This window comes from Doryrhamphus excisus, chromosome 14 (assembly GCF_030265055.1).
Source record: "Doryrhamphus excisus isolate RoL2022-K1 chromosome 14, RoL_Dexc_1.0, whole genome shotgun sequence".
In the NCBI taxonomy this organism is placed as follows: Eukaryota; Metazoa; Chordata; class Actinopteri; order Syngnathiformes; family Syngnathidae; genus Doryrhamphus; species Doryrhamphus excisus.
The window spans coordinates 5171498-5187143 of record NC_080479.1 but is presented as its reverse complement, the minus strand read 5'-3'; the positions used below and the strand labels follow the sequence as shown (position 1 = coordinate 5187143).

At 44.8% G+C, this 15646-nt stretch overlaps 3 protein-coding genes across 6 annotated transcripts in view; 2 read left to right on the top strand and 1 right to left on the bottom strand.

Annotated features, from left to right (window-relative positions):
- Positions 1-876: 876 nt before the first annotated feature.
- LOC131101804 (tRNA selenocysteine 1-associated protein 1-like) lies at positions 877-8797 on the top strand. Of its 2 annotated transcripts, none has more exons than XM_058047161.1 (9): positions 877-1058; positions 2712-2809; positions 2890-2989; positions 3073-3122; positions 5373-5504; positions 7210-7326; positions 7606-7804; positions 7882-7915; positions 8115-8797. In XM_058047161.1, exons 1-9 carry the CDS (start codon positions 1035-1037, stop codon positions 8273-8275), a joined length of 915 nt encoding a protein of 304 aa, XP_057903144.1. In that variant the 5' UTR covers positions 877-1034; the 3' UTR covers positions 8276-8797. The 2 variants fall into 2 exon arrangements, with proteins under 2 accessions (XP_057903144.1, XP_057903145.1); XM_058047162.1 differs by having other exon boundaries at positions 879-1058; positions 2893-2989.
- An 862-nt stretch (positions 8798-9659) lies between these two features.
- On the bottom strand, positions 9660-13746 carry eny2 (ENY2 transcription and export complex 2 subunit). 3 transcript variants are annotated; one of them, XM_058047303.1, is made up of 7 exons: positions 13613-13746; positions 13091-13131; positions 12853-12871; positions 12694-12764; positions 12474-12544; positions 11035-11109; positions 9660-9829 (listed from the first exon to the last, which is right to left on the bottom strand). In XM_058047303.1, exons 4-7 carry the CDS (start codon positions 12759-12761, stop codon positions 9753-9755), a joined length of 291 nt encoding a protein of 96 aa, XP_057903286.1. In that variant the 5' UTR covers positions 12762-12764; positions 12853-12871; positions 13091-13131; positions 13613-13746; the 3' UTR covers positions 9660-9752. The 3 variants fall into 3 exon arrangements, with proteins under 3 accessions (XP_057903286.1, XP_057903285.1, XP_057903284.1); XM_058047302.1 differs by lacking the exons at positions 13091-13131; positions 13613-13746 and having other exon boundaries at positions 12694-12780; positions 12853-13055; XM_058047301.1 differs by lacking the exons at positions 13091-13131; positions 13613-13746 and having other exon boundaries at positions 12853-13053.
- The window catches only part of nudcd1 (NudC domain containing 1), a 26286-nt gene continuing 23749 nt past the window's right edge, over positions 13110-15646 (top strand). The window contains exon 1 of the mRNA XM_058047300.1: positions 13110-13356. Coding sequence (XP_057903283.1) covers positions 13242-13356 — 115 coding nt within the window. The 5' untranslated portion in view covers positions 13110-13241. The remainder of the gene's footprint in view (positions 13357-15646) is intronic.

Below are 15646 nucleotides of genomic sequence, written 5' to 3'. Positions count from 1 at the left end.
AGGTTATGTTGAGTGATGACCTCCATTGGGTTGACAAGCTCATTGTGACTATTTTTTGACAGCTCATGATTGGTTCCTGTCAAATAAAGAGCTACCACGACTGCTGCATTTTATCACGTGGAGAAAATGTGGCTTATAGTCCCATCTTTGGGATTCAACATTTCATAGCAACCCAGCAGTTTTTACAGCGTTGTGTTCAATAGTGATGGCAAAGTCGGAACAGTGTTCTGGTATGTACCGAAACCTATAGTGCAGGGGTCCCCAAACTTTTTCCAGTGAGGGCCACATGACTTTTCCCTCCTCTGAAGGGGGGCCAGGGTCAGGGTAGTTTGTTTGTTTATGTTCTATGACTGGGGCAAAGTGTGGTTGTAGTCACGTCACAATAGGTTACCATTTCCAGTTCTATGACAGTAAAATGTACATGCTTTATTGTTCAGGGGGCCGGGTCAAATGTGGAAGTGGGCCGTGTCCGGCCCCCGGGCCTTAGTTTGGGGACCACTGCTATAGTGGAACCCATGAATGCTTGATAACTCTACTGTATTTATTTGGAGACTATTATTTATTTATTATTATTATTATTTATTGGAGATTTACTAATGATGACTGCATCACGAAACACTTCTGAAATGTAATACTTTGAGCAGACTCTGTTAACATTTTGACTTCTATGATATCACATACTAATTATGTTGAAATACTATTGCTAAATTGCTACTATTGCTAAATCTCCAATCTCGTTGTTCATCTTGTATAATGACAATAAAAGCCATTCCATCCCCAGGCCTCTAACATGTAAGGTCCCTCTGATGGACTCGTTCCTGATCCTGATCCTATCCTTTCTATTTGTGCATGGCAGCCCCGTGGTGATCATGTGACATACACGAGTGACGCATTACGTTCGTTGGTGACGTCATCGCGTAACAGCGTGCGCCCTTGCGTCGACGTCTTGTTAGCATGCGGATGCTAAACTCTTTTGTTTGGAATTGATCCTTCTTCTAAATGATAGTTTGAAACGATATACTGTCGACGGCACCATGAGCACTCTCTGGATGGGAAACGTAAGTTCATAGCTACTTTTCTTATTCTCATAAATATTGTTGCTGTATGACTTGGCGCCCATGTTAGTTAGCCTTCCATGCTTGGTGGGGAATGTATTCCTTTCCACACTATTTCCATCCGACAGCCAAGTGTGTTCAAGGCTAACGGTATACCGTGGATATTTGTCCTGGAGGTATACTAATTGTCTCATTGTTCTGGAGGGAGACGAGACTGTCTCAAACTCCAGACAGTCCTATGTTAGTAGAAGACAGTATCCCCCCACCCCGACCCCAAAGGAATTGAACTGCCACCATCACGACGTCATTTGGGGGGAAATACATGTACTTACATGTACCGTGCACTTTTTAAAAGACAGTTTTCACCTTCCAAAAAGCAATGTTAAACTATACAAAATGGCGGCGACGCCGATCTTGAAGTTAAGTTAGCTTCGGATTGGATACACTAACATGTGGTAGAAGCTAATATACTTACTGTGCTGACGTTTGTCCACTCAATGATTTATGTGACACTTCCCGGTGTGTGTTAAACATGTTAAAGTATGTTAGGTTACTATTGTTTTTGTCAAACCTTCACTCTATCAATGGACGTTTCTCTCGGTTTTCCTTCATTAGACCTGCTCTACTCGGCTACAGCAGCTAAAGCACACCAGGCCGTAGAAAGTACCAAATCAACGTTCTAGAAATACACACATCAACAAGTTAGATATACAGTATTCAGAGCTGTGTACATGTTGATCAAGCCACAGGTTTATTCATCCGGATTTGGAAAGTCTGGGCTTCATGGTTTTCTAAATGGACTTCATGGATTCATTGCTGGAGCCTATCCCAGCTGTTGGGGCGAGAGGCGGGGTCCACCCTGGACTGGTGGCCAGCCAATCTCAGGGCACATATAGACAAACAACCATTCACACTCACATTCATACCTATGGACAATTTGGAGTGGCTAATTAACCTAGCATGTTTTTGGAATGTGGGAGGAAACTGGAGTACCCGGAGAAAAGCCACGCATGCACGGGGAGAACATGCAAACTCCACACAGATGGCAGAGGGTGGAAACGAACTCCAGTCTCCTAGCTGTGTGGCCTGGCGCTAACCACTTTAGCACCGTGCAGCCCTAATTTGGACTTGAAGCTATTTATTATTTATGCAGTTCCTATCTGTTTGTGCTTATGCCAGCCTGTTGTGTCCCCTTCCAGTTCTGGAATTAGATGGATTTCTGAATTCCGTCCATTGCCGCCACACGTATTTGCGTTCACTTGTTATGAACAATAGCCACAATGTCACCAGCAGAAAATGTAGTCAACCTAACAGTTGAATGCTGAAAAAGACATGAAATATTATTGTACACGGAAGTAAAAGATGGAGTCGTGTTAATGACGTCAAATCATTTGACGCTCTTCATCGTAGCTTTATATGGTAACCAAAATGACCAAATCTTTTCTTACGATTATGTTCTCCATTACAACCACATCAATAAACATACTGTAAAAGTCAAATATACAAACCTAAAATTGATTAAAAAGTATTGAATAGCATCGTTTTGGAGTCTGTCACATTGTGGCCAACATCATTGATTGAATTTTTCATTTCCCTTCAAAAAAAATCCCACACGCAATGAAAGTTAAATTTGATATATTTTTTCACTGGATGCAGCTGGACTCCTATATGGATGAGAAGTTCATCACCAGAGCCTTTTCCACCATGGGAGAGCAGGCGGTCAGTGTTCGAATTATACGCAACAAGATAACAGGGTGAGTGCCAGAAGCACACATGCTATGGCTGCTCATGTTGCTGCCAATGTCATGACTTTAAACAGTGTCCCATCCTCCAGCAGCGCTCTAGGCTATTGTTTCGTGGAGATGGCGGACGAGGCCACGGCTGAGAGGTGTCTTCGCAAAATCAATGGGAAATCACTGCCTGGAGCCAGCCCGGTATGAACCAAATCCCGGGAAATGTTTTGTTATTATTCCAGCTTGATGACACGTTTGATTGTTGATGTGCTTCTACCTGGCAGCCCACAAGATTCAAGTTAAATCGAGCCACCTTTGGAAAACAAGAGACTGGGTGAGTCCGATCAAAAAGCAGGATATCGATCAAAAGGCTGAAGACACAAAAACCTCCAGTGCTTGTGGAAAGTTCACACAGAGCTGGAATGTTGACTTTTTCCCACCCGGTCATGTTGTGATGCTCTTTCTCCAAGATCTCCCCTGGGAATGGGCAGTAAGAGGTTTATCGGACCGTGAACAGAAGTCTAAGCGTCATTGGGATGAAAAGCTGTATCACCAGAACAGAACAGGGTAGCACATTATGTGTTGTACACGCATCTTGCAATACCACCCACTTTGGCGTTCACAGCGTCACCCTTAGTGACCCTTAGTGACCCTTAGTGAGTGAAGCATGGCTGCTTTTTCCGTTGGAGTTAATGCCTGATGTCCAAGCAGTGATGGTACTTTTTCCACTAATGAGTAATCTACCGCACTAATATTTCAAAACAAGTCATCTGATTGAAGTTGCTTCTCCACAGTCACTCCGCGTTGCTATCGCTAGTCGGGATGGCTGTATTCAGTTGGCCGTTTATTTTCCAAAACAACCTAAGACCCTTACTGTCCTGCCGGCAGACCTGGCTACTCGTGTGAATACACAGCAGTACTTCCTGACAACTCTTGTTCTACTCCCTTGGGAAGAACACAACACACCCAACGCCACAATACTTTACAGCAAATAGAACGCTTTTTGTCTCTCCTATGAGGTTCTTATTTCTAAATAAAAATACTGTTCAAAGAAAAGTTAGGGCTGTGGGAAATACTCTATTCTTAGATGCATTGTCATGCAGACATTGGCAATTATTAATCCATCCATAAATGTCAATCAATGCCGACAGAACCAAACAAGAGTGGAAGTGCCGCCCAGACAGTTGATGTTTGTGCATCTCTTTAAGCGTAGACACGAGCTGGACAAGAGCCCCACGTATGCTAGCTTTGTCACAAGCTTCAAATATTTTGGGAACACGACAAATATGAGAAACCACGTAGCGCGTTTCCACATGGACGAGAACCGAGCTGGGGTTGCTGCCACCCAGAGAACCATAGAGCAGGTGATCAATACATTTCAGCACAACTCGGAAAAGGCAAAGCCAATCACAGTCACTTGCAACTTTTAGAGCCACATTTGGTTGTGGAGTCCCACTCGCTCGCTCGCTCACTTTACTAAAGTCTGTACGAGAACCACATGAATATGGTGACATTAGTTAATCATATCCATGGTGTTACTGGTATACTTGACTTTTCCCACTGGTTCTGTACAGTGGGAAGTGTGTTGGTAGTAACGTTCCTTATCAACGTTCCACATGAGCATTTATACTGGGATAAGTCATTTTCTTATGGAAGAGTCCATAGCAGTATATCCACATATGGCCCAACCCTACTCCTTGGTATCATCATTTTTCGTTTTTTTATTGCATGTAACATGACCTTGGGTGGATTTTTTTATTGCATGTAACATGACCTTGGGTGGGTTTTTTTATTGCATGTAACATGACCTTGGGTGGGTTTTTTTATTGCATGTAACATGACCTTGGGTGGGTTTTTTTATTGCATGTAACATGACCTTGGGTGGATTTTTTTATTGCATGTAACATGACCTTGGGTGGGTTTTTTTATTGCATGTAACATGACCTTGGGTGTTTGAAAGGCACCAACAAATGAAAATGTATTCTTTTGCCAGGTTTCTAGTGTTGTTTTTTGTGAATTTGGACTTTATCATATTTAGCACATTTCTCCTCCTCCAATGCCAAGTACCTCCACACACGACTCCTGCTTCCTGCCTCATCGATAAGCTTTTCCTGTACTTATTGAAGCCATTTTTCTTCTTCGGCACTGCAGAGAGAAATATGCAACCAGTGTTGTGAAAAGTAGTCCAAAACACCCGGACCATGGAAACGAGTGAACCAAGCCCAAAGTCACTTCCAATAACAGACTTAGCATCACTGCTGCTCATTGCTTATACACGTTATTCATATATATATATATATAGAAATATATAGAAATATATATATATATATATATATATATATATATATATATATATATCATACGAGTCATATTACTCATGTCAGTCAAGTCCATACATTTTGCCGAGGGAAGTGGAATATTAAATGCTTGTGTTCTTTAAAAAGCAGATAGTGATGTATATTTTCCCTTTCTATTGACTTTGTATGAAAGTAGGATGGTCCTTGTGAGTACTTTACAGATAGCGTGTACATTGGTACTTCATATGTTGTCATCTCTTACCAAGCCCTTCTCCCTTTTCTCTTAGTCAGATGTATTCCTTGTTTGTGGGAGATCTGACTCCAGAGGTGGATGATGGGATGCTGTACGAGTTCTTCTACAATCGCTATCCTTCCTGTCGTGGAGGAAAAGTAGTGCTGGACAGCATGGGAAACTCCAAGTAAGTTGGTTTTTATTAGCCGGATAGGAAGTGGGAACTTCCTGCACTGCCTGGTCTAAAGAAGGTCACCGCTTGGATCCACCGTTGCATGACATCATCCACCGTTGCATGACATCATCCACCGTTGCATGACATCATCCACCATTGCATGACATCATCCACCGTTGCATGACATCATCCACCGTTGCATGACATCATCCACCGTTGCATGACATCATCCACCGTTGCATGACATCATCCACCGTTGCATGACATCATCCACCATTGCATGACATCATCCATCATTGACTTCAAGCATCTGTGGAAAAGGAAAGGGTTATTTGACATGACACTGACCATGACGCTGGTGTCCACACTATAACCATACATGGAAAACACGCAGTGCTTGAATACTAAGTATGTGACAAGCTAGGCTAAGTATGTGACAAGCTAGGCTAAGTATGTGACAAGCTAGGCTAAGTATGTGACAAGCTAGGCTAAGTGTGTGACAAGCTAGGCTAAGTGTGTGACAAGCTAGGCTAGGTATGTGACAAGCTAGGCTAGGTATGTGACAAGCTAGGCTAGGTATGTGACAAGCTAGGCTAGGTATGTGACAAGCTAGGCTAGGTATGTGACAAGCTAGGCTAAGTGTGTGACGAGCTAGGCTAGGTGTGTGACGAGCTAGGCTAGGTATGTGACAAGCTAGGCTAGGTATGTGACGAGCTAGGCTAGGTGTGTGACGAGCTAGGCTAGGTGTGTGACGAGCTAGGCTAGGTGTGTGACGAGCTAGGCTAGGTGTGTGACGAGCTAGGCTAGGTGTGTGACGAGCTAGGCTAGGTGTGTGACGAGCTAGGCTAGGTGTGTGACGAGCTAGGCTAGGTGTGTGACGAGCTAGGCTAGGTGTGTGACAAGCTAGGCTAAGTGTGCGACAAGCTAGGCTAGGTGTGCGACAAGCTAGGCTAGGTGTGCGACAAGCTAGGCTAGGTGTGCGACAAGCTAGGCTAAGTGTGCGACAAGCTAGGCTAGGTGTGCGACAAGCTAGGCTAGGTGTGCGACAAGCTAGGCTAGGTGTGCGACAGGCTAGGCTAGGTGTGCGACAGGCTAGGCTAGGTGTGCGACAGGCTAGGCTAAGTGTGCGACAGGCTAGGCTAGGTGTGCGACAAGCTAGGCTAGGTGTGCGACAAGCTAGGCTAGGTGTGCGACAAGCTAGGCTAGGTGTGCGACAAGCTAGGCTAGGTGTGCGACAAGCTAGGCTAAGTGTGCGACAAGCTAGGCTAAGTGTGCGACAAGCTAGGCTAAGTGTGCGACAAGCTAGGCTCAGTTTGTTACAAGCTAGGCTCAGTTTGTTACAAGCTAGGCTAGGTGTGCGACAGGCTAGGCTAGGTGTGCGACAGGCTAGGCTAAGTGTGCGACAGGCTAGGCTAAGTGTGCGACAGGCTAGGCTAAGTGTGCGACAGGCTAGGCTAGGTGTGCGACAAGCTAGGCTCAGTTTGTTACAAGCTAGGCTCAGTTTGTTACAAGCTAGGCTAGGTGTGCGACAGGCTAGGCTAAGTGTGCGACAGGCTAGGCTAAGTGTGCGACAGGCTAGGCTAAGTGTGCGACAGGCTAGGCTAAGTGTGCGACAGGCTAGGCTAAGTGTGCGACAGGCTAGGCTAGGTGTGTGACAGGCTAGGCTGATAATTGTTGTGTTGGAGTAACACGGCGCACCATATCATTCTTCCTGCAGGGGTTGCGGCTTTGTTCAATTCCCAGACGAGCGGTTGCAGAAGCGGGCATTGGACGAATGTCAGGGAGCTGTGGGACTGGGAAGCAAACCGCTGCGCCTCAGCTTGGCGGCTAACAAGTAAAGTAACTTTCTTTTCTTTTCCTGTTGGTCTGTCTGGCTTCTACAGCATATTCTGTTGGGCCCATCTCACTATAAACCTGGCAGATGTAAGCCAAGGTGTTGGGGCAGTCAACCATGCAGTTCATCTGTATGAAAACAATCACGTTTTTTTTAAACCCTATTTAACAACAAGTTCAGCGGGAAAAAATGCAAAGAATGTCGTATATTTTTCCTTCATGTATCCTTAAAATTTCCCATCTGATGGCAAAAGTGGACGTGTGAATTCCTGCTGTGCAGTTTAAGGAACCGGCCCCCACAGACGGAGACCAAAACCTGGCCATCAGGCACCTCCTACACGCCCACCTATGACCAGTACAGCCAGTACCAGCAGCAGGCGTATCCCAACTATTACTCCTCCTGGGGCTACGACCAGACCGCAGCAGGGTACAACTACACCTATCCGCAGTACGACTACTCGCAGTACGCCCAAGCACAGGTACCTTCTTGTACTGCATTGTTCTCTGCATGACGGACGTGGGAACGATGAATGATGACACCTTTGTTGTGTTTCAGGAACCCGAAGTACCTGAAGATGACGGACTTGAAGGTTGGTGTTGCTGATTGCATGTTGGGGATTTTAAACAGGCATTTAGCAGGGGGGGGGGGGGCTGCGTTCAGGTAGGTGGTCCTGTGGGTACGTAACACTTCTAGTCCTGGACTCCCACTTGTGTGAGGACAAGCGGCATAGAAAGAAGACTGCATTTCAGTCCGGTCCATGTAGTGAAGGTTTGCTGTTTGTGTTGCAGATCCATCTCCACATCTGGATGTGGTGGAAACCAACCACAGGTTCTTGGAGAACAGTGAAGAACTGTACGATGCTCTGATTGAGTGTCCTTGGATATCAGAGGCGTTCTCCTTGGAACAGGACCAAGTGGCGGCTAGCATACCGGAACCGCTTTGCTACTAGTCCATGAAGTTGATTTCCTTCCGTCTGCTGGACTTTGGACAACATGGAAACAGAATGTTGGCGTTCAGGCGACACCGTGGGAGCAAGAATGCTCACAAGGTGGCCCAATAAAAACTGGTTATGGCAGTTAATTGGTTGAATATTAATAAATAGAATATGTTCAGAATTTGAGCATAGAAAAACAATGTCAGTCATGTAGACGTGAAATAACAGAGACGCTAAGCTAACTAGTTAGCCTTTCATTGAATTATTCCAAACCTAAATGGCTTCAAAGTGGGGGGCTAAGAAGGACAAAGAACGGGACAACTTTTTTTGACCATTCCGTGTCGGACTCCGCTTAGCCAACAGAATAAGGGCGCCATGTAGCAAAGGTTAGCTTTCATTTGTACGCCGTTCAAATCCTCCGCTTATGGCGGCAAATGTCCATCATCTCGTGTTCATATGAAACATTTCCTCAATCTTCTTGTCAAATCACATGACAGATGTTTCTATTTTGTGCTAGAATAAACAACTGCAAGTGTTGCATTGAGTGATGCTTTTTTGCCCCCTCCAGCCTTTGGGGCAGATGGTGGTGTTGATCTAAATGCCCTCATATGCACACCTCTACCATGTAGTGGATGGAAGAACTACAAACCGGAGAAAACCCACACATACACGGGGAGAACATGCAAACCGAGGGTGGGATTGAACTCGAGTCTCCTAGCTGCGAGGCCCGCGCGCTAACCACTCCACCAATCGGTATGGGCCGATATCAGTGGAAAAAGGACGATATCGATATCTGCCGATACATGCTTTAAACCACCAGTCAGCATCCAGAACAAGCATGTCTGCCGTGTGTGGGACTTCCTGTCTTGGTGGGAGCGTTACGTGTTGTGGCAACATTTCAACGTCAGCTTCTTGTATTTGGCCTTCTTGCTGTTTTTTTAGTCCAGTAACAAGTTGAACTGTGGGCTGCAAATGTCCAAAGGGCCCCACTTTAGACGCATCCAATTCCACCCCTAATTAGGAATCTTTTTTATTCAATTGTCAATCCATCTGTACAATGACTCATCGGTTTTCGTTCATTCGTGTTGGCGTTGCCAAGGATTATCGCCAACGCTGGTTTTTCTTTGTGGTGATTGACACACAATGTGCATCATCGGGGGTGGACCTGTTCTTGTGGTTTTGTTTTTGCCATAACCTCCCACCGTGTTCATTCAATGCCCGTCCCCAGAGCCCCAAAATCTGCTTGTGTTCCAAACCCTCGTGGAGACATATTTTCTCAGAAGCGACCATCAACAAATCTTGCCTTTTCTGCCGTCATTGGACTTTTCTTGTTTCACCCCCCCCCCCCCAAAAAAAAAAAAAACTGCGTCATTGATAACACATGACAGCACATCATACATAAATGAAAACACTTGTTTTAATGTCAACGTGGGGTGGGGGGGGGGGTGTTGGGGGTTATTAAAAAAAATACTGCGGACAGCCGAGGTAGCGTTCACAAGGTTGCATGTTGAGCTAGAAACGCTCGGATTCTCTGCAGGAGCTCCTTTTTCACGCTGTCGGGAACGAGCGCTGCAGAAAGACACACACAGACGTACGTTAGAATTCCAACACTCGGATAGCATTGAAAACATTTGCCTGGCTAGTTTTCATTTCATCCAACGTTGTTATTTTAGTGTCATTGTTAGGCCTGACTGACATAATGATGAATTTTATTGGCCCATAATTATCGTATTGTCATGGGAGTTGTAATACCCACCTGAACCACTAGATAGTACTCAAGTATCGTGTACCAGTGTGAGCTACATTAGCTTGACACAGACCTGCCCGTGTGTATTGTTATGTAATATTTCTACCATATGACGTATTGAATGCTTAGCCATGACGCGGTCTGTGAGCACACGCCATTTTGGACTGTTTTGTTTATATTTACATTGGCCACCAAACGCCTTAGTAGGTGTTGATTGTCAGTTCGATTAATCAACTTATTGATTATCGTGACAGGCCTACATACGGTTGAAATATTTTTTTTAAATGTACTTTTGTAAATAGTGGTAAAAACACACAATGCAAATCTCGTGAATCCATCCATCCACTTTCTATGCCCGCTTATACTCATTACCATGGGTATACTCATGGGTATGCTGGAGCCTATCCCAGCTGACTTCAGGCAAGAGGCGGGGTCCACCCTGGACTGATGGCCGGCCAATCACAGGGCAAAATTGGGAAAAGAAGAGCAAAGGGTAACGTTGGCGTTTATAATAGGCAATCACAAAGGTACCATTTTTCTGGAATTTTTTAGGGTTAAGTTGCTGCGTGATGACTTTAGTGTCCTTTGTAAGACGTCACCTTGAGTCAGGCTAATATGGAGTCATGACCTCCTGCACGTTCCCATTGGCTGACATGCTTGTTGTGAGTTGGCTCATACCTTGGGATTAGCTTAGAGCTACCATTTCCTGACTGACTTGCGAGTGGCACAGCATTGAAATATTGAGTTCTGAAGTAAAGGACACTTTAGTCACTAGTTGAAAAACTGGCCATAGGTTAGCCTCGCCGCTTCATGAGAAGTATTGTTTGTACAGTGTAGTATACTTGGAATAGTAATGGTGGAATAACTCACCAAAATGCTGAAAGATGCCTTTTTACTCTTAAAATACATAATAAATAAAATACATAATAAATAAAATACATAATAAATAAAATACATAATAAATAAAATACATAATAACAAACATAATTGCACATTTAATTGTCAATGTCGCTACGAGTGCCGTCACCTCTCCCTTTGGGTGTGATTTCTGTGACCAGGTCCTCCACGGTGACATGCTCCAAGCCTTTTTCTCGAATCACGTCTGGGAAGAGACAGGGAATGCAATGGGAAGAGACACGGAATGCAATGGGAAGAGACAGGGAATGCAATGGGAAGAGACAGGGAATGCAATGGGAAGAGACGAGGAATGCAATGGGAAGAGACGAGGAATGCAATGGGAAGAGACGAGGAATGCAATGGGAAGAGACGGGGAATGCAATGGGAAGAGACGGGGAATGCAATGGGAAGAGACGAGGAATGCAATGGGAAGAGACGAGGAATGCAATGGGAAGAGACGAGGAATGCAATGGGAAGAGACGAGGAATGCAATGGGAAGAGACGAGGAATGCAATGGGAAGAGACGAGGAATGCAATGGGAAGAGACGAGGAATGCAATGGGAAGAGACAGGGAATGCAATGGGAAGAGACGAGGAATGCAATGGGAAGAGACGAGGAATGCAATGGGAAGAGACGAGGAATGCAATGGGAAGAGACAGGGAATGCAATGGGAAGAGACGAGGAATGCAATGGGAAGAGACGAGGAATGCAATGGGAAGAGACGAGGAATGCAATGGGAAGAGACGAGGAATGCAATGGGAAGAGACAAGGAATACAATGGAGCGAGCGAACAGAGCCAAGTTTGATGGCGGAGGCCAAACATTAAAAGCATAGATGAATATAGATAGATAATATAGATAGATTAATATAGATAGATAATATAGATAGATTAATATAGATAGATGAATATAGATAGATAATATAGATAGATAATATAGATAGATAATATAGATAGATAATATAGATAGATAATATAGATAGATAATATAGATAGATAATATAGATAGATGAATATAGATAGATGAATATAGATAGATAATATAGATAGATTAATATAGATAGATAATATAGATAGATAATATAGATAGATAATATAGATAGATTAATATAGATAGATGATATAGATAGATAATATAGATAGATAATATAGATAGATAATATAGATAGATAATATAGATAGATAATATAGATAGATAATATAGATAGATAATATAGATAGATAATATAGATAGATAATATAGATAGATAATATAGATAGATGAATATAGATAGATGAATATAGATAGATAATATAGATAGATTAATATAGATAGATAATATAGATAGATAATATAGATAGATAATATAGATAGATTAATATAGATAGATGATATAGATAGATAATATAGATAGATAATATAGATAGATAATATAGATAGATAATATAGATAGATAATATAGATAGATTAATATAGATAGATTAATATAGATAGATAATATAGATAGATAATATAGATAGATTAATATAGATAGATTAATATAGATAGATAATATAGATAGAAAGAAACATCCAAAGAGTAAGTTGCGCACCTTTGCAATGTGCCTTCAGTTGATCCTTCCATCCACACTCCACCAGCTTTGCCCTCAGCAGCTCCTTCAACCTAAGGGACCACATTTAGTCACGGACCGGGTCTCATTCAGCACTTTGTGTGATTTAAAGTGAAGACTCAAACATCTAAACCAAGCATGGATGTTCACAATGAGGCCAGATCGTGGAAGTGGAGGACGTGTCTTGAGTGACTTTTCTTACCGCTCCCGTTCCCCCATTTCTATGAGCTTCTGGTTAATCGCAGCCCTCATCTGGGAGTCTTTGCTCATGGTCTACCGGGGAAAAACACTATTTATTTATGTAAATACACTTACATGGAAAAGGAATAATCTCTTTAGCACGCAAATGAGCGCCATTTACCTTCCTTGGGATGTATCAGCTGGGGAAGCGCACGGTCCCTCATTCAAATGCATCCGCCAAAACAGAAACATCACCACATTAGTTCCATCTTTTGTGGTAGATGCTCGGGAAAAAGAATACAACGTGATCTTGTACAAACCAAACTAAACACGAATTAACACGCTTAACAGATCGGGATATATATATGAGCATAACTGTGATTATCCATTGAGTTGATTAAAACGCAACAACAACATACCGTCACAGGGCTACTTCCGGTTCGCCGTCAAATGTCCTCGGCTTGAAAACAGAGGCAGGCACGTCACAAGTGCTTGGCAAAAACAACCTCCTCCATACATTTGGTCAAATCTGTCCCATACATATCAACGGCTAAAATAAAGAACAGCATCATGGCTGCACCTAATTATTCCCTGAAGACCAACAGAGAGCTGTTGGACCCCAACTTTGAGAGCTACCGGCTGTCTCTGGACGCCATACCGACGTACAACGTAGAGCTGGACGCTGGTGAGACAAGCTAGCATAATGAGTATAAACACGTCAAACGTATTATTAACGTAATATTGCAGATTTTAAAGCTTCTTAGCGTTGTGGCAGTCGTCGTGCAATCTGGGCACCGTTTGAAAAATGATACAAATGGCTTTTAAACTGTTTTAACGCCTGTACGATGCGTGTGAGCTAGCTAGCTTTAAGCTAGTCAGTGCTTGAAAGTACAGCTAAAGTCATATAGAGAAATATAGATCATCTCATTTTATATTCATACCTGTATATCTATATTTGGAGATGCTGGGATGAAGCCTCCTGAGGCTTTGAACCATTTCAGTCAGTTGTAGAAAGAGTTCGGATTTGATTGATTTGTATTCAAATGAAGAAAGTGACGTCACGCAGGGGCCTCCACACCCACCAGGGGAGGATGAAATGGAGAAGGCAGATCAGACAGACGAGCCATCCCGCTCGGCTCCCCAGGATATGTCCCACGCCCAAACCCCAGTTTGACACCTCCCCACCCAAGTTTCAGGAAGTGGAGGACCAGTGGTCACCAGGAAGGCAAGGTCAGCATCAGGTGAGGATACTGTGGAGACTCATGAGGACAGCTTGGAGGAGCCAGCAAGGACCACCAAAGTGGCAGCAAGCAATCGGTGTATTCCTAGCAAAAGAGGACAACTCCAGGACCATCAGCCAATTTAGAAGCTCGACGTGGAGGAGAAGATGTTCTTCTCCATCCTGGCCAGGAGGATGACCAACTTCCTCATGGCAAATGATTACATCGACACAAGCTGCCAGAAGGTTGGAATCCCTGGTTTCCCTGGATGCATTGAGCACTCCTCCATGATTTGGGAACAAATCCAGCAGGCAAAGAGGGAAAAGCGGGACCTGCACGTCGTGTGGCGAGATGTCCCCAATGCATAGTTCAGTGCCACACAAGTTGATAGACTTGGACTTCTTCCATGTTCCTGAGTGTGCAAAGAACATCATCACCTGATACCTTGACAACCTGCACAACTGGATGGCAACGGCTAGAACGAGGAACCGCCATGGGAGGCGCCATCTTCCCAATCCTGTTTGTGACAGCCTTCCAAGTCATCCTCAGAGGGGCCAGGCAGGTCCCCCAAGTCAAGACCACCTATGTGGCGGGAGGAGAGCCAATTCCACAGCTTGCTGAAAAGCCACTCAGGAGCCTGTGGAGGTGGTATACTGTGGACTTGGATGACAGACAGACGGGAATGACGGGAATGACGGGAATGATGGGAATGATGGGAATGCGGGTTAAACAACAACTTGCCAAAGGGCTGGCAAGGACAGACCAAACCAGCTGCCAGGGAAGCACAAGGCGTGGTGCTACCAACACACACGATACCAACGTGTGGTGTGGCCACTTAAGATCTGCCAGGTCCCCATTTCAGAGGTCAGCAAGATGGACGGCCTAACCAACAGATCCATCAGGAAGTGGATGGGATTACCTGGCTGCTCCTCAGATTGGATGGAACATGCTGGAGCTCCCTTTGAAATCCATCAGTCTCGGGTACAAGCAGGAGAAGGCACGCCTTGTACTTGAGATGAAGGACTCTGCTGACCATCTAGTAAGGAGTCCAAAAGTCCCAACCCGCACAGGCCGTAAATGGGAAGCACCTGCTGAGGTGGAGAACGCCATCTCCAGCCTGCAACACAAAGAGGTGATGGGGTCAACCCAGGTAGGTCGCACTGGCCTAGGCTGGGCAGCGCCGCCACTTTTCTGGTCCAAAGCTACCGTGAGGCAGAGGAAGACCACGGTGGTGGAGCAGGAGCACTTCCGCATAAAGGCGATATCCCAAGACAGCCAAGGAGCCTGGACACGATGGGATTCTACTGTTAGCTGGGCAGACATCTGGAGGACACCACAGAGCAGACTAAGCTTCCGGATCAGAGCAGGAACCTCACTCAGTGGTTCGGGAGCGAGGTAGGCTGTCCGCTGTGCAGTCCCACCAAGGCTAGCCTCCAAGGTGGACCCAGGGACGGTTCAGGTGGCGCCACGACCAGGTGCTAGCCAAGCTGGCAGAGCACCTTGAAAGATGCAGATGCCATCGTAAGGCCGACGCTAGCTGCTTTCGTCAAGCCAGGCGAAATGCGCAGAGCACCCACCCGGGGAGTTAGCATCCTGAGACCAGGCCAGGAGTGGCAAATGTTGGTGGATCTCAGAAGACAACCGGTGTTCCCGAGAGAGATCATGGCAACTACTCTCAGACCAGATATTGTCATGTGGTCTGCAGTGGAGAGATCAGTCCACTTGATGGAGCTAACCATCCCCTGGGAAGAAGCA

What these genes read in the sequence shown, in the direction of transcription:
- eny2 (XM_058047303.1), bottom strand. Translation starts at nt 12,761, where the DNA reads ATGAGCAAAGACTCCCAGATGAGGGCTGCGATTAACCAGAAGCTCATA. An exon ending in GAAATGGGGGAACGGGAGCG is followed by an intron (nt 12,545 to 12,693) that starts GTAAGAAAAGTC and finishes GTGGTCCCTTAG; the next exon opens with GTTGAAGGAGCTGCTGAGGG. An exon ending in ACTGAAGGCACATTGCAAAG is followed by an intron (nt 11,110 to 12,473) that starts GTGCGCAACTTA and finishes GTCTCTTCCCAG; the next exon opens with ACGTGATTCGAGAAAAAGGC.
- LOC131101804 (XM_058047161.1), top strand. Translation starts at nt 1,035, where the DNA reads ATGAGCACTCTCTGGATGGGAAAC. An exon ending in CACTGCCTGGAGCCAGCCCG is followed by an intron (nt 2,990 to 3,072) that starts GTATGAACCAAA and finishes TCTACCTGGCAG; the next exon opens with CCCACAAGATTCAAGTTAAA. An exon ending in CTCAGCTTGGCGGCTAACAA is followed by an intron (nt 7,327 to 7,605) that starts GTAAAGTAACTT and finishes CCTGCTGTGCAG; the next exon opens with TTTAAGGAACCGGCCCCCAC.